The sequence below is a fragment of the Heterodontus francisci genome, chromosome 10, assembly GCF_036365525.1.
Source record: "Heterodontus francisci isolate sHetFra1 chromosome 10, sHetFra1.hap1, whole genome shotgun sequence".
Classification (NCBI taxonomy): Eukaryota; Metazoa; Chordata; class Chondrichthyes; order Heterodontiformes; family Heterodontidae; genus Heterodontus; species Heterodontus francisci.
In genome coordinates this window covers 113,978,596-113,997,116 of record NC_090380.1, presented here as the reverse complement: position 1 = coordinate 113,997,116, position 18,521 = coordinate 113,978,596, and the positions used below count along the sequence as shown (strand labels likewise).

Below are 18,521 nucleotides of genomic sequence, written 5' to 3'. Positions count from 1 at the left end.
GTCATGAAAAGCACTGCCAGTGTTAACACCAAAAATACAGGGAGCAGCAGCACGGTCCAGACACAAGTGATCTAGAAGATTAATTTATTCATCACACTTTATTTTTGCGATCCTCAGTAAGAAAATGCCAGACCAGGCCAGAGAATCTTTCATCAGCGATCCTTTTCTTTGCTGCTCATGCAGGGAATTAAATCACAGCGGACACACATTCTGACTTAAATCCCAAGCTAGCCAGGGCCCACTTTCTAATCAATAACCTGCTGCGCCAGCTCTGGGCCTTCGCCAGCTTATCTGTAACTCTCACATGGAATTTACCAAAAACAGAACTTACCAGCGAGAAACAGAAGAGGTTCATTCTTCACGGTGAAATGAGGGCAAGGTGCGGTGGGGGGTGGGGGGTTGGGAGGGCAAATAATCTAAAGAATATATTTGAGAGAGACTCGACTGTCCCTGCACTGTTGCTGACAGGCGAGGCTCAGTGAGAGGCTCAACTGTCGGTGTAGAGATTATCGCTGGATGAAACCTCTAACTAATCTGGGTTCAGAGCCATTAAAAGCTCAACTGGATCAGACTGCAATCTGTTTCCTTATCTCTGTTATATGCCACAATATTCAAGTCTTTTAACCGAGTGGACAACAAACCGCCACAGTCTGTAGCTGAAAATAACAGCCTTGGAGAAGGCGCAGAAGAGATTTACTAGAATGGTACCAGGGATGAGGGACTTCAGCTATGTGGATACTGGAGAAGCTGGGGTTCTTCTCCTTAGAACAGAGCAGGTTAAGAGGAGACTGGATAGAGGTGTTCAAAATCATGAATAGTTTGAATGAGTAAATAAGGAGAAACTCTTTCGAGTGGCAGAAGGGTCAGAAAGCAGAGGACACTGAATTAAGATGATTGGCAAAAGAATCAGAGGTGACATGGGGAAACTTTTTTTATGCAGCAAGTCGCTATGATCTGGAATGCACGAACTGGAGTTTTTCTCACCACATGTCTGGGTCAGTTTTAGACTAATTGATAGAAAGATTGATTGCTATAATTAGCAGGGTGAGGGATGCTGAGGGTGGGGGGTGATGTAGGGCTGGAGGACACTAGAGAAAAGATAGTGAGGGAAAATTCAATGAAAAGATTTAAACACAAGGATGCTAATTTTAAATTGGAAGTATTGCTTACCCATGCACTAATGTAGCGAGCACAGTGGTCAGATGTGGTGGAAACAAATTCAATAGTAATATTCGAAAGAGAATTGGATAAATACTTGAAGGGGGAAAAAAATTACAGGGCTTGTAGAAAAGCAAGGGAGGGGAATTAATTAGATATCTCTACCAGAGCTAGCACTGGTTTGATGGGCCAAAAGGGCTCTTTCTGCACTGTATCAGTCTATAACAAGATCTTTTAGTTTGTGAGGTGTGATTGTACATAGCTACATTGGAAATGCTAGACCACAAAATACCAAAAATTCCAAAGACCAAAGACCAAAAGATTTCTGTCATCCTGGTAGTCACACGATACATCATTAATGGAGTTGTTGGCTAATTATAGCAACCAATCTTTCTATCAATTAGTCTAAAACTGACCCAGACATGAAGTGAGGAAAACCCCAGTGTTGGATTGCTTTGGGAACCATGGGCCCAAAGTCAAATGTTCCTCCCGAGTATGCTAAACTCACTAAATGTCATGTCTCATGTAACTTTTCTACTCTATCCCAAAATGTTAATTTACATAGTATTTACAGCACCCAAACACACCATTTGGTCCAACAGACCCATGCCGGTGTTCATGCTCCACATAGTCTCCTCCTATCCCTCCTCTAATCTCATCAACACCCCCTTCTATTCCTTTCTCCCTAGTTTCCCCTTAAATGTATCTATGTAACTTGCCTCAACTCCTCCCTGTGACAATGACTTCCATATTCTCACCACTCTGTGGGTAATGAAGGTTCTCCTAAATTCCTTATTGGATTTATTAATGACTATCTTATATCTAATACAAATTATTTGAACAGATGGTTTAAGAGAGGGTAGCTCTGGAATGGGTGTAGTCAAATGGTGACTTGTTGACCTGCCTTTGTAGGTGACTTAATCATTTCTTTGAGAGACACAGAAGAAGGGTCGAGGCCCACAGAAAAGAAGACAAAGTGGGATAAATTAAGAAGCAGCCATTGGGGGTTGCCACACTTGAGTTTCTGAAAAAGGCAATACTGAGGGATGAGTTAATAAGTTCCAGAAACAGCAATGCGATAAATACCAGATAATTTGTATTAGTAATACTGGTTGAGGGGGGACCAGAGGGAATTACCCTACTCTTCTAGAGTCATAGAGTTATACAGCACTGAAACAGGCCCTTCATCCCATCGTGTCTGTGCCGGCCATCAAGCACCTAACTATTCTAATCCCATTTTCCAGCACTTGGCCCATAGCCTTGTATGCAATGGTGTTTCAAGTGCTCATCTAAATACTTCTTAAATGTTGTGAGGGTTCCTGCCTCTACCACCCCTTCAGGCAGTGTGTTCCAGATTCCAACCACCCTCTGGGTGAAATAATTTTTCCTCAAATCCCCTCTAAACCTCCTGCCCCTTACCCTAAATCTATGCCCCCTGGTTATTGACCCCTCCACTGAGGAAAAAGGTTTCTTCCTCTCTATCCTATCAATGCCCCTCATAATTTTGTATACCTCAATCAGGTCCCCCTCTTAGCCTTCTCTGCTCTAAGGAAAACAACCCCAGCCTATTCTTCATAGCTGAAATGCTCCAGCCCAGGTAACATCCTGGTGAATCTCCTCTGCACCCTCTCCAGTGCAATCACATCCTTCCTATAGTGTGGTGCCCAGAACTGTACACAGTACTCCAGCTGTGGCCTAACTAGCATTTTATAGAATGGTTACAGCACACAAAGAAGCCACTTGGCCCATCAAGTCCATTCTGGCTCTCTGCAAGAACAGTTTAGCTAGCTCCGCACCCCGTTACATTTCCTGTAACCCTGCAAATATTTTCCCTTCAGGTACTTATCCAATTCCCCTTTGGAAGGCCCAATTGTATCTGCCTCCACCACACTCTAAGATAGTACATTCCAGGTCCCAACCACTCACTGCGTGAAAAAGTTTTTCCTCATGTCACCTTAAATTGGTGTCCCACCAATGGGAACAGTTTCTCTCTACCTACTCTGTGTCGACGACCCCTCATGACTTTGAACACCTTTATCAAATCTCCTCACAACTTTCTCTACTCTAAGGAGAACACCCCACCTTTTCCAATCTATCCACGTAATTGAAGTCCCTCATCCCTGGAAGCATTCTTGTAAATCTTTTTTGCACCCTCTCTAAAGCCTTCACATCCTTCCTAAAGCGCAGTACCCAGAATTAGGCACAATTGGGATCTTTTATATCTCTCTCAATACTGCACTGTGAGTATCAGCTTAGTGTTGGTGCTCAAGTCTCTGGAGTGGGCCTTGAACCTTCTGACTGAGGGGTAAAAGTGCTACCAACTCAGCCCAGCTGATGCCAATGTGATGAGCTTTAAATACTGCAAAATAGGAAGTTGTTGAATTTCACTAAAATTAAAGCACAGAAGCAGACTATTCCTCATTGAGTGGGCACCTTAGCAAATCTGTGCTGTACCCTTTCTATTGCCTGAACTTAGAGTGAAGCCAAAAACTGCACACAGTACACAGACTGCGGTCTTAATCAGGTTTTATATGGATTGGATATATTTAGATGCATTCACCCTTACATATTGACCTTAATAGTCCATGGGATGGGGATTACCCATGTTTCAGGTGCAAAATGGGTGTAAATAGGATTGCCAACCCTCCAGGGCTGGCCTAGAATTGAAGATTAATCTCCAGAACACTGTTACAAGCAAATCAGGGGAGCAAAAGTCAGAGAGGCATTAAAAGAATTGATTTTTTTTTTCATTTCAGATTATTATTTACAAAAATATTGGACATGGATGCGAAGAAAGGCTATTGGACTGACAGTCAGGAATCATCCAATCAGGGAATGTAGGGTTTGTTCGCTTTCCAATTGGCTGTGGGAAGGCAGCGCTGCAAGGATGGACGTGTTGGTTGACCAATGGCGGCAGTGTAGGGTGGGGCTGTTGGAGGCAGGGGGTCATGTGATGAAACCTCTGAGGTGATTTATGACTTTAACCCCTTATAGGGACTAAACCAAATCAGGAGTACATCCCTCTGAATCTCCTTTAATCAAATTCAAACCAGACAAATTCTCATAGGCACTTATTTGGGTAAAAGAATTGTACTAGCTTTCCCTCAAAGAAAGAAAACCAACAGAGAATATTACCATCTTTCAAATAGCCTTTTTTAATAATTATGGCTAAGTCATAAATATCCCAGATATTATAAGGGTCTGGGAACTCTCTTCAATACGTATCTCTCCACTTAAAGAGACACAGAGAGAGGGGTTCTTTGTAGTTGTATACAGAATGCTACATGAGACGATTTATTAACTTTTATAGATTCATTAAAGAATTTAACATGCAATACACTTCTAAGTGGATAAGTATATCATAATATCAAATAGTACTAAAAGATGTAACACATAATCTTATTTCTAACATAGAATCCAAAAGTTTAATCTTGCTAATGTTACAGTAAAAATATTTTAGAATATCCAGAATATCTATCAAAATTTAAAGTCAACTTTTTACGTTAAATTTCCCGTAATTGAGAAGCATTGTTTGAGGATTCAATACTTCTAATTTTTTGCTTCGAAATCTTTCATGTTTATACTGTTTCTGATGTGTTATCTGACTTTTAGCGTATAGATGTGACCTTCCTGAGTGTGTTTATCTTCCTTTTAAAATCTATATCTTTAATTACCATCTCTACTTAATGTTTTACTGGAATTCCTTTGCTTTTGAAGTTGTGAGCATTTATCTGGTCAAAATGTTTATAATTGTATTTACTTGACCTCTTGTTCCTGTCAGTCCATTCCATTTACTGTTTCATTATCTATAATTGCCCTTTCCATGGCACCCCAAAGCAACCCCCGGATCCGACCTGTCTACACAAACCAATTACATTTATTGCTACCTCTTACTGACAGGATATTTCAATGTGTGTCTTTATCTTCCAAGCCCCTGACAACGGAGACACAAATGGATTTCCCAACTTGTTTCTGGTTCATAACAGAGACCTTGAAATTTTCTAACTCTACCTTCTTAAAGGGGAATGTCAGTGAGTCTTAAAACCTGACCATTTATTCAATCTTTAATTCTAAAAGGTATAATATTTTAACTGTTTCTAAATTCTACCCATTTAAGCCTATTATACCTATATTCCGTCACACCTCCAGGAATATGTTTAACCAGAATTGGCAACCCTAGGTGCAAAGAACACCAGTTTAGTGTTGGTCCTGCTGTTAAATGTGTTTGGGCCCCATTTTTTCCAATCATCCTGGCCATTAAGGCCCTTGGATATGTTAACCAGAGACCTAATCCCCGTTAAGGGGTCACTTGCTGTAATTAGTCACCGATTTCAATGCAAGGCAAGTTAGAATTAAGCTATCTTCAGGTTATGGTCTCTGGAATTAATCTGCTTGACTGTCCTAGTCTGTCATTGTGGCTAATGTGTGCATTGAAGCAAATATAAATCCAATCCACTGACCTCAGAGTCAGATGAATGGATTAAACCCTTCAGTTGCAATAGTATTTTTGGCCTTATAAGAAATTGAGGTCACATTGTAATCTCTCCAAAGATAATTTGATTATTTGCACCAAATTACCTGAGTTTAGGACCTTTATTTATAACCAAAGAAATAAAGAAAAGATTTGCATTTCTATAGCAACTTTCAAGACCTCAAGATATCCCAAAGTGCTTTACAGTCAATGTACTTTCTGAAGTGTAGTCATTGTTGTAATGTAGGGAAATGCTGCAGCCAATTTGTACACAGCAAGCTTCCACAAACAGCAATGTGATAATGACCAGATCATCGGGGTTTTTTTTGGACTGTTGATTGAGGGATAGATATTGGCCCAGGACGCCCGGGAGAGGTCACGTCTCTGGAATGGGACTTAAACAACAGAGGGCAGGAAAGGGGCAAGATAGAACAAAGATGGAACAGCAGTTTCTGTCCCCAAGTTAGCATTGCTACTGACGACAATGAATTGAGAGCCTCAATGGCGAACTAGAAATGAGGGTGAAAAATTGGTTTCATGTTGGCTCCTGGCACAAAGTGGGTAGCTCATCAAGGATGTACATTCAAAGGGTGCCTCACTCTGGACCTCATCTCCATCAAGCCAGCAAGCAGCAAGCACCAAACCTGCCCACAGGTAGGTTCTGGGAATGGGTGGGTGCAGCAGGTGGTGGGGGGAGCTGAGCGGGAGGGGGTTGGATGAGGAGGAGAATCAATCTCAGGTCGACAGTACTGTTGTGAATCTAGGAGGAACTGAGGGTAAGTAAAGGTAAGTAAATGATAAGTACAGCGGCTCTTTAAGGACTGCTGGTTAGGTCACAGTGTCTGTGTGATGCATGCTACAAGCTAGGTTCTGCTCAATTTGGGAGCAGAGTCCTCATGCTGGTGATAATCCCCTGATTAACATATTTAAGGTACCTGTTTCAAGAACACGTCTTGGGCACTTGGAAGTCTCCAGACTCCAAATTGGCAGGCGGGGACCTTCTGCGGCAGATTGGGTGAGGAACCCCGTTGAGGGAATTTCATCGCCATAACGCTCACTTACCACCCAGAAATCAGGCACAAGTCATCCTTTTTACATTTAAAATTCTCTTTTCAAATCCCTCCATGACTTCGGCCCTCACTATTTTTTATAATCCCTCCTCTAGAAACTTACGAGATCGTTGTGCTATTCCAATTCTGCCCTCTTGAGCATCCTGGTTTTAATCACACCAGCCTTGGTGGCCTTCAGTTGCCTGGGCCCTAACCTCTGGAATTCCCTTCCTAAACCTCTCTACCTCTTCACCTCTCCTCCTTTAAGACGTTCATTAAAACCTACCTCATTAGTCAAACTTTTGGTCATCTGCCCTAATGTCTCCTTATGTGGCCTGGTGTCAAATTGTGTTTTATAATGCACCAGTGGGGACGTTTTATTCTGCTAAAGGTGCAATATAAATATAAGTTGTTATTGCTACTAAATGGTTTCTGATTTCAAAGTTTACAGTCCTAGGAATGTAAATCCATTAAATGTGTTCTATTGAGCATTCCATAGAATGGGTAACTGATGCAGCTTTGGCGTGATACTGTATTTATATGGACCCATGTCGCACTGGATCATCCAGAACAATGAGCATTTTGTAGAGAAGCCAAGTGCAGAGTTATTGAGATCTATAACATTACACAAGCATGCCCGCCCTCACTGATTTTGGATCAAACTGCAAATGCACAGGAGGTGCACAGCCTCTGATGGAGAAAGGATAGGTCAGCATTAACCCTGAAGTGCCTTTACTGTTCCCCATGCCAAGTGATTTGTGTATTTCCCAGAATTTACATGTCAGCTTTAGTTCAGACAAGGGACTCCCACATTACCCAGTGGCCTGTGTTGCAGAGCACTTGCTCTTCAGTTGTGGGGGTGAGAGGTTCAGCTGTGCTGCCCTCCACAGTTGAATAAGCTGCCAACATTCACTGGAAAATGGTCACTCCACCCAGGTACACGAGGGTAAGTTTTTTTTTTAAACTCAGTCATGGAATGTGTGTGTCACTGGCAAGGCCAGGATTTATTATCCATCCCTAATTGCCTTTTGAGTAGGGTTGAGCCACCTCGAATATAACTGAGTGGTTTGCTAGGACATTTCAGAGGGCAGTTAAGAGTCAGCTACATTGCTGTGGGTCTGCACTCACATATAGGGTAAACTGGGTAAGGACAGCAGATTTCCTTTCCTATCGGTGGATATTTATGACAATCTAATAGCTTCATGGTCACCATCATTGGTGCTTTTTAAGTTCAGATTTATTTAAGTAATCAAATTTAAATTTTTCAGATGTTGTGGGATTTAATATCATCTTTCTGGGTTAGTAGTTAAAACCTCTGGATTACAAACCCTGTTACACAACCCCTTGCCTATCACCCCCACTACTGCTCTCAGCAGGGCTGTAGACCAGTTTTCAGTCAACTCCCTCTGCGTGACGAGAGGAAAAGAATTGAAGGGAAAACAAACCTGAAAACAAAACACATTAACAAATAATTCACTTTGTTTCTGAGATCTCTGTTTTTGTTCTGATTGCTTTAAAATGATAAGCCTGCGCTGTTAAGTTATCAGAATTTGTTTTATTGGGTGCACAACATAATCCACTGAACTAGACCAAACTGACCGAGTAAAAAGTTATCCTGACCTTCGAATTGCAATCGGCCCAATCCCAGGGCCGAATGTTATTTATAATATTCCTACCACTCTTCACCCTGTGGGTTTTCCCTCCCCCCCAAAGAGTTGGAAAAGCAAGCACCATTAACTCCAAGCTCCCCTCCGAACCACAAAACACCATCCCGACCTGGACTTATATTGGCCATTCCTTCATCACTGTCATAGAGTCATTTACATCACAGAAGGAGGCCATTCGGCCCACTGAGTCCATGCCAGCTCTCCACAGAACTATGCAGTCAGTCCCACTTCCCCGCTCGATCCTCGTAGCCCCGCAAGTCTATTTCTTTCAGGTGCCCATCCAATTTCCTTTTGAAGTCATTGATTGTCTCCGCTTGCACCACTCTTGTGGGCAGCGAGTTCCAGGTCATTACCACCCGATGTATGAAAAAAGTGCTTCCTCATATCTTCATATCCCCCTGCATCTTTTGCCCAAAGCTTTCAATCTGTGTCCCCTCAGTTAACTTGTGGCCATAATTCATTGAAACAAAAAATGCCACTTGACCTAACAAGCATCTCTCTCATGCAATTCACAACCCCATCTCTCCACCTTCTAGCCACATTCAAGATCTACCTGCTCAGATGGATGTTAAAGATCCTGGTACAAGACATATACACACATGAGAGTTCTGCTGCTGTCCTGGCCCACATTCCTTCTTCACTAAAAGCAAGAAAAACAGGTCAATCATCTCATTTGTTTAGATAATCTCATGTGCCAAGTGTTTCCCTACATAACAACAGTCACTACACTCATTACTCCCATAATTCATTGAATGGTTCCCTCACATGGTGGATGACATAATGGCCTTGGAAAAGGTTCAGAATTGAGCTGCAGAATTGATTGCTTGCTTAAATAGCCTCAGTTACTCAGATTACATAAAATTACACAGAATATGCAGCACAGAAACAGGCCATTCGGCCTCACAGTCCATGCCAGCTTTTATGCTCCACTCAAGCATCCTAACAAACTTCCTCATCTAACTATTAGCATAACCCACTATTCCCTTTTCCCTTATATGCGTATCTAGACTCCCCTTAAATGCTAAAATAAAAGCAAAATCTTGCAGATACTGGAAATCTGAGCTAAAAACAGAAAGTGCTGGAAATACTCCACACATCAGGCAGCATCTGTGGAGAGAGAAGCAAAGTTAACATTTCAGGTCTGTGACCTTTCATCAGAACTGGCAAAAGTAAGAAAAGTATTAGGTTTTTAGCAAATGAAGGGGGGTTGGAGAGTAATTTTCCAGATTTTTGCTATTGCTTCCTGGGTTTTTCTCTGTTATTTATTGGCTGTCCCAGGGGATATGACTGCTGAGGGGATGGGAAGAGTTCAGTCACAATACTCCAGCCATGATGCATGTAGGACAGGCTTGATGCACGAGCGGACCTTTTCCTACCTGTCGTATTCGAGTGTCTGTATGAAGCTCTTTGACATGTTTCAGGCATGATATGGCATGATACAAATCTAAGCTTCACTTTCTTTGACCTAAAACACCATTGCTTTTCAGAGTCCATCTAATTGTCTCTCAAATCCGTGTCTGTATCTGCAGTAGTAGCTTGTCCTTAAACTGACTACAGCTGGTGAACTGAAGAACAAATATATTTTGATCAAATGAAGCAGGTTAATGAACAGAAAAAAGGTCATTGCCTCACAGGACAGTCTCTTTTTCATAAATCAATCTAACCTACTCTCTTCACCCCATATCCCTTAATCACCCCACCCACCTTCTCCCCATATTCCTCAATCCCACATACCCACCTTCTCCCCATATTCCTCAATCCCACCTACCCACCTTCTCCCCATATTCCTCAATCCCACCAACCCACCTTCTCCCCATATTCCTCAATCCCACCTACCCACCTTCTCTCCATATTCCTCAATCCTCCCATCCACCTTCTCCCCATATTCCTCAATCGCACCTTCTCCACATATACCTCAATCCCACCTACTCAGCTTCTCCTTATATCTCTCAATCACACCAACCCACATTCTCCCCATATCCCCAATCCCAACTACCTGATTTCTCCTTATATCCCTCAATTCGCATCTACCCACATTCTCCCCATATCCCCAATTCCAACTACCCAACTTTTCCCCATAGTCCTCAATCCCATCTACCCACCTTCTCCCCATATCCCCCAATGCCACCCACCCATCTTCTCCCCATTTCCCTGAATCCCACCTACCCACATTTTCCCCATATCCCTCAATCTCACCTACCCACATTCTTCCCAGAGCTCCCAATCCCACTACCCACCTTCTCCCCATATACCTCAACCCCCACCTACCCATCTTCTCCCCATATCCCTCAATCCACACCTACCCACATTCTCCCCATATCCCCAATTCCACCTACCCACCTTCTCTCTATATCCCTCAACTCCCACCTACCCACCATCTCCCCATATCCCCAATCCCACCTACCTACTTTCTCCCCATATCCCTCAATCCCCACCTACCCACATTCTCCCCATATCCCCAATCCCATCTACCCACCTTCTCCCCATATCCCTCAAACCCCACCTACCCACATTCTCCCCATATCCCTCAATCCCCACCTACCCACCTTCTCCCTATATCCCTCAATCCCCACCTACCCACATTCTCCCCATATCCCCAATTCCACCTACCCACCTTCTCCCCATATCCCTCAATCCCCACCTACCCACCTCCCCATACCCCTCAATCCCCACCTACCCACATTCTCCCCATATCCCCGACCCCACCTACCCACCTTCTCCCCATATCCCTCAATCCCCACCTACCCACATTCTCCCCATATTCCCAATCCCACCTACCCACCTTCTCCCCATATCCCTCAATCCCAACCTACCCACCTTCTCCCCATATCCCTCAATCCCCACCTAGCCACCTTGTCCCCATATCCCTCAATCCCCACCTACCCACATTCTCCCCATATCCCCAATCCCACCTACCCACCTTCTCCCCATATCCCTCAATCCCCACCTACCCACATTCTCCCCATATCCCCAATCCCACCTACCCACCTTCTCCCTATATCCCTCAATCCCCACCTACCCACATTCTCCCATATCCCCAATCCCATCTACCCACCTTCACCCCATATCCCTCAATCCCCACCTACCCACCTTCTCCCCATATCCCTCAATCCCCACCTACCCACCTTCTCCCCATATCCCTCAATCCCCACTTACCCACATTCTCCCCATATCCCCAATCCCACCTACCCACCTTCTCCCCATATCCCTCAATCCCCACCTACCCACATTCTCCCCATATTCCCAATCCCACCTACCCACCTTCTCCCCATATCCCTCAATCCCCACCTACCCACATTCTCCCCATATCCCCAATCCCACCTACCCACATTCTCCCCATATTCCCAATCCCACCTACCCACCTTCTCCCCATATCCCTCAATCCCCACCTACCCACATTCTCCCCATATCCCCAATCCCACCTACCCACCTTCTCCCCATATCCCTCAATCCCCACCTACCCACATTCTCCCCATATCCCCAATCCCATCTACCCACCTTCTCCCCATATCCTTCAATCCCCACCTACCCGCCTTCTCCCCATATCCCTCAATCCCCACCTACCCACCTTCTCCCCATATCCCTCAATCCCCACCTACCCACCTTCTCCCCATATCCCTCAATCCCCACCTACCCACATTCTCCCCATATCCCCAATCCCACCTACCCACCTTCTCCCCATATCCCTCAATCCCCACCTACCCACATTCTCCCCATATCCCCAATCCCACCTTCTCACCTGACCGATCAGGAGAGATATATAACAGGCAATTGAATTGAGATCATCTGTATTGCCTCCAGTCGGAGAGTCCAAAACAAGAGGGCACAATCTGAAATTAGAGCTAGGCCCTTCAGAAGTAAAATCAGGAAGTTCTTTTTCACAGAATAATTAAAATCTAGAACTCTCAACCCCCAAAGGCTGTGGACACTGGTGGATAATTGAAGCCTTCAAGGCTGGGATGAATAGGTAGGAGCCACAAGGAATGTGGAACTACGGTGGCTAAATGGAGTTGAGGTGCAGGTCAGCCATGATCTATAGAATGGTGGAACAGGCTAGAGGGGCTGAATGGCCTCCTGTTGCTCAGTTCCTCTGTCTCAGGCCTACTTTGCTGTTTGGCATTCCCGCCAGCAGGTGGCACAGGAGACAGGCACAATGGCTTCACTCTGTTTCCTCTCCCACCCTCCGTGGCCCTGTAATTAAACAAGCAGTGAAGGAGAATGAGCCATGGCAAAGTTCATTCACAAACTATCCATTGTCATGGTAACAAGTCTCTGCCACCGGCACTCTTTGCTGAAATGCCTGGTCCCTCGTGCCCCTTCACCTCAGATACGTCATCTGAAAAAGAACCTAAGCCACTGGAAGCAATGTAACAGCAGGCTCTGCTTGATTGTGATATTACTTTGACGAGCATCGCTCAACTCTTCTCCTCCACCCTCCCTCCCATCTAGAAGCTGCAGACGAGCCGGGGCATGGGGTAGGGGGGATTATTCGTCTTATTCACTGACCAAAAGCAAACTGGAGCAGCAGCAGTTCTTCAGATTCCTTTGTCCCTTCAGCTTTTATGTTTTTAAAAAGCCCATTGCGTCAGCTGTGCCTCCGTGGGTGGCAATCTCCTGCCTCTGAGTCAGAAGGTCATGGGTTCAAGCCCCACTCCAAATACTTGAACGCATAATCCAGGCTGACACACCCAGTAACAGTACTCAGGGAGTGCTGCACTGTCAGAGGTGCCATCTTTTGGATGTGACATTAAATTGAGGCGCCCCTGCCCTCTCAGGTGGGCATAAAAGTTCCCATGGCCACTATTTCGAAGAAGGACAGGAGAGTTCTCCCAGGTGTCCTCGCTGATATTTACCCCATAGATCAGTAAAAACAGATTATCTAGCCATTATCACATTGCTGCCTGTGGGATCTTACTGTGTGGAAATTGGGCTGCCATGTTTCCTACAACAGGGACTGCACTTAAATAAGTACTTAACTGGCTGTAGAGCAGTTTGGGATGTCTGGAGGCCACAAAAGACACTACAGAAATGCAAGGTTTTTTTGTTCTTTCTCTGTGTATTTATAGGGTTATTTGTTGTTTCTGTCTTCTGTGAGCCTGCGCTCAACTTGCTAGATGTCCGAAGTGTGGTACTGGAAGCTTGGTCTGATGGGACTCGCCACTGAGTCCCACTGCATAACATTCCCAGCGGTCTATGAACAAGACACGGGTTGAGAATGTGTCCCGTGATTAACGGTTAAGCGTGGTTCGAGCGCTAATGAAGTCCGCAGACACAATAATGCCATAATCCCAGAATGATGCACATGTTTTTCTTTTCATATTCTTATGTAAACTGAGTCTAGGCTCAAAGCTGGAGCTTTTCCAAAGAGGATTAGGAACAGATTGGCCCTCACGTAACATCATCTCCCATTACCTGATGAGGAATCCTGACAGAGCTGCAGAATCTGCACTCCATGCATAGTGTTTGAACCACTAGTTAACCTTGCAAGGCTCAATATACGGACAACTGAGAACAACAAGCAGTGCAGACAATTACACAGTTTTCACACCTTTCCTGGTTTAATCAAATAGTTTTGGTTGAGGCTTTGTGACAAAAGTAAGGAATGCTGCATGGTTGAAGACAATTCCTTCAGTTTTTCACCGGTATCAGCATCAAACACTCCCAGGACAGGTACAGTATGGGTTCTTTGGCCTCCTTGTCTCGGGAGACAATGGGTAAGCGCCTGGAGGTGGTCAGTGGTTTGTGGAGCAGTGCCTGGAGTGGCTATAAAGGCCAATTCTAGAGTGACAGACTCTTCCACAGGCGCTGCAGATAAAATTGTTTGTCAGGGCTGTTACACAGTTGGCTCTCCCCTTGAGCTTCTGTCTTTTTTCCTGTCAACTGTTAAGTCTCTTCGACTCGCCACACTTTAGCCCCGCCTTTATGGCTGCCCGCCAGCTCTGGCGATCGCTGGCAACTGATTCCCACGACTTGTGGTCAATGTCACAGGACTTCATGTCGCATTTGCAGACGTCTTTAAAGCGGAGACATGGACGGCCAGTGGGTCTGATACCAGTGACGAGCTCGCTGTACAATGTGTCCTTGGGGATCCTGCCATATTCCATGTGGCTCACATGGCCAAGCCATCTCAAGTGCCGCTGGCTCAGTAGTGTGTATATGCTGGGGATGTTGGCCGCCTCGAGGACTTCCATGTTGGAGAAACGGTCCTGCCACCTGATGCCAAGGGTTCTCCGGAGGCAGCGAAGATGGAATGAATTGAGACGTTGCTCTTGGCTGATGTACGTTGTCCAGGCCTCGCTGCCATAGAGCAAGGTACTGAGGACACAGGCCTGATACACTCGGACTTTTGTGTTCCGTGTCAGTGCGCCATTTTCCCACCCTCTCTTGGCCAGTCTGGACATAGCAGTGGAAGCCTTTCCCATGCACTTGTTGATTTCTGCATCGAGAGACAAGTTACTGGTGATAGTTGAGCCTAGGTAGGTGAATACAGAGTAAAACTTCTTCTACACTGTCCCATCAAACACTCCCAGGACAGGTACAGCACGGGATTGGCTGGGCAATTTGGGAAGCACTTCCTGCCTGCAATCAGGGGGTGCAGCTGCACCTGCACCTATATTGCTGCAACTGGAGTGGAGAGAGTAGAGTAACTGTACAGTGGAGAGAGCTGCATTTACTGTGGAACTGTTACACTTTTTCAAGGACTAAGAAGACCTGCAAGTCATTTTGGAGAGGTGAGTGTTGGAGCACCAGAGAACTGTTTGTTGTTTGGACTGTTGGGGGAGGGAGGAGGCACTGGAAGGTCCAGGGGTGGGGCTGTGAAATTCTATAGGGAGCCCCTCTACTTGCTCTTGTATTTATCTTCCATCCTGCACAAAAGGGGCTCCCTCCCCACCCCCAACTGAGTGGCTCGGGACGGCTGGAGCTGCCGGCTGAAGACAATCCTTATACAACAGCAGAAAAGGGAGAGGCTCTAGGCGACCTGGGCGAAGAACCCTCCCCTAACTGGAAGACTGAACTGTAGACTCTGCAGCAAGGTGCTCCAACCATCAATTGAACTGTAACATCCTAGCAGCTGTTCTCTCCCTTCCATCACTTGGCCACCTATCCTCTCCTCTCCTTGTCCTTTTCAGCCCTATCCTCCTCTACTCCCATTCCCTCCCCCATCATATTGCTTGTGTTTAAGAGAAAACTGTTGTGTGCTTTGTTTCTTGGGGGTGGGCGTGGCTCTGCGACCCCATGGCCCTCTTCGCTGGGTGGCAGGGCCTTCAAGCATGTATGCTGCTGCGGGCGCTGCAGCTGCACCTGTTGCCCCGTCACCGTTTGCACTGATAACATCGAAGCATGGGTTCAAGAGCTACGTCCACCCAAACATGTCAATAGAGGTATGCGTAAAGGCAATGGCCGAGGTTGTCGGCCCTTCGGCCATTGTTGCTGCCTCAAAAATGTACGGGAAGGTGGTGTTTTTCCTGAAGACCGAGCGGGCGGTGTCCCTGGCTCTGAGCAAGGTGCTCACCGTGGGTGGGACCTTTCTGCTAGTGGACCCCCTGGAGGCCACTGTGCAAAGGGTCATTCTATCGAATGTCCTGCCCTTCATTCCTGGTGAGCTCCTCCTTCCCCACCTGCACCATCTGGGGGAGGTAAAGACGGGGATCACCCCAGTCCCGCTCTGTCATGGGGAGAACAGCCTCCAGCATGTGTACTCCTTCCGCCGTCAGTTATTTATGCAGCCACTTCAATGTGGAGTTCCAGGGGGTGGCCTACCGCGTCTCTGGACCTCAGACGGGGTGCAGTGCCATGTCTTCAAGGGGGTGGGGCATGTTCATAAGAACTGCCCCAACCTCCCGGCTGCCAATTCCACCTCAGCAGTCCAGGGTGGCACCGCTGCACCTCCTCCCACTCCCCCTACACCTCCACCAGACACCGTTCAGTTGGTTCCGGAGGCTATGATTTTCACAGCCTCCGGTGGGGTGGGGAGTGCCCGTCCAGGTGGAAGGAAGGCGCAGAGGAAAAATAAACATCAAGAGATGCGTCCCCTGGACACATTGACACAACCCGAGCCTGAGCTCAGCCCAAGGCCTGATCTCGGGGAGCCCACTTGCCCCAGGGCTGGGCTCGGGTCCAGGGTGACTAGCCTGGGGACGCCTCACATTCTGCCACTGCCACTGGGTCGGGTGCCCTGAGTGGAGGGGAGGGCGAGGCCCCAAAGGGTCAGCCCTCCCAGCCAAAATTCACCACCAACCAGACTCCCAACCCGGTTATAATTGAAAATTTTGCCCCAACTGCTGGGTCTGTGGGCACTGGCGAGGCAGGAGATGGCCTCCTCTCTCTGCCTCTGGTCCCAGCTCCAGCTGGATTTCCGGAGTTGGGCACTTCCATCTCCCCAGGACCACTCATTGGCCTGGGGACGGAGGGAGAGGGGGTTCCTGAACCGCTGGTATCCACAGGCTCCAGTTCCATCCAAGAACCCAAAGAGGACTCCTCCACCATCGATCCTGGGGGTGGGATCATGACGGAGGTGGGACCAGCTGGCGCGACCGGGACATCCACCCCACAGTGTATGGTGGGTGTGTCGGCCGCTGGCGGTAATGACCCGGAAAAGGATGGGGACTCGGTGAGGGGCACGGAGAATGATCTTGATTCCATCGCCAGTGAGGTGGTGGAGTCCCTTGTGCCTCCCACCAAGTCTCCTCTCATCCCCACGGCGGAACTCCGGTATTTACTCGGGGCTTGCAGGGGTTGCCGCAATAAAGTTCAGCTGGCCCTCAGCCATTGGTCGAATCTGACGCTGATCATCCAGTCCATCCGTGCCGCTCTCAAGAAAGCGGGCTAGGGTGCGGGCGTGTAACTGGTTGAGAGGCGCCGATTTAATGTGTTCCTCAATGGGTTGCTGGGAGAGTGGAGGTGCACTTCCACTCCCTCCTCACAGTGAGGTGTTGGTGATGGTTTTTAAGTACCTTTGACCATGATCATAACCATAACCAGCCTCAACATCAACGGCAGCAGGGGGGGTCTCACCGCAGATTTCACAATCTCTCAGTCCTCAGGGAAGGGAGATATGCAGTGAGCTTTCTGCAGGAAACCCACACCATTCCGGGAGACGAAGCCACCTGGCTCCTGGAGTGGCAGTATGGGGCCTACATGAGTCACCTTACCCCTATTTCTAGTGGGGTGGCTATCTTGTTGGCCCCGACTTTTCAGCCAGAGATCTTGGGGGTCAAGGAGCTAGTGCCGGGCCGCTTGCTCCACCTCGCCGTTCGCCTGGGTAGCGTGCCGCTCCACTATGTAAACGTGTACGCACCCAGACCTGGCGCGTTGCAAGCACGCTTCTTTGAAGAAGTGTCTGCTCTCTTGAGCTCCATCGATAGCAGCAAGTGCATCATCCTTGGGGGGGGGGGGGATTTTAACTGTACCCTCGAGGTGGGGGATCGCTCCGGACCCCAGCGCGACCAAGCGTCGGTGGAGAGGTTGAGGGGACTGATCAGTTCCCTGAACTTGGTGGACGTCTGGTGGAATCTCCATCCCGACTCCAGTGCCTTCACGTGGAGGTCTGGAGGAGGAGGGTCCCGAATCGACCACCTCTACTTTTTGCAGGCATATGTTTCCCGCAGCTCGGCGGCCTGCATGCGGCTGGCGCCGTGCTCGGACCACTACCTGGTGTGGGCAGAGTTCACTCCGCTCCGCACGCGGGCAGGGTCTGCGTACTGGCACTTTAACAACCGGCTGCTGGAGGACAAGTGATTCCGAGACTTGTTCCAACGATTCTGGGCTGACTGGAGAAGGAAGCAGGGGGGCTTCCCTTCCTTGAGGCTATGGTGGGATGTGGGCAAGACTCACATCCGCGCCTTCTGTCAGGAGTACGCGAAGGGGTCGACCAAGAGGCGGGAAGCCGAGATCGGGCGCCTAGAGAGGGAGGTGCTTGTCTTGGAGTCCCGCCTGGGTCATGCCGTCGTGGACCCGGCCCTGTGGCAGGCGTATAAAGAGAAGAAGGGCGCGCTGAGGGACCTGCAGCTCATAGGGTCCCGAGGTGCGTATGTGAGGTCGCGGATCCAGATCTTCTTCTACTCGCTGGAAAAATGACAGAGGGTCCGTAAGCAGCTCGTCGAGCTGCTGGCCAATGATGGATCCTCCATCACGGATCCGGAGGAAATGGGCCTTCTGGTCCGTACTTATTAGTGT

General features: G+C 47.4%; 1 protein-coding gene across 1 annotated transcript in view; it reads right to left on the bottom strand.

Moving 5' to 3' along the window:
• Nucleotides 1-15,680, bottom strand: part of LOC137374238 (uncharacterized) — a 75,428-nt gene extending 59,748 nt beyond the window's left edge. Inside the window, exons 1-3 of the mRNA XM_068040026.1 lie at nucleotides 15,518-15,680; nucleotides 13,758-13,850; nucleotides 12,852-12,902 (exon numbers count right to left, since the gene is read on the bottom strand). Of these exons, the coding sequence (XP_067896127.1) occupies nucleotides 12,852-12,902; nucleotides 13,758-13,850; nucleotides 15,518-15,680 (307 nt within the window). The remainder of the gene's footprint in view (nucleotides 1-12,851; nucleotides 12,903-13,757; nucleotides 13,851-15,517) is intronic.
• Nucleotides 15,681-18,521: the final 2,841 nt, after the last annotated feature.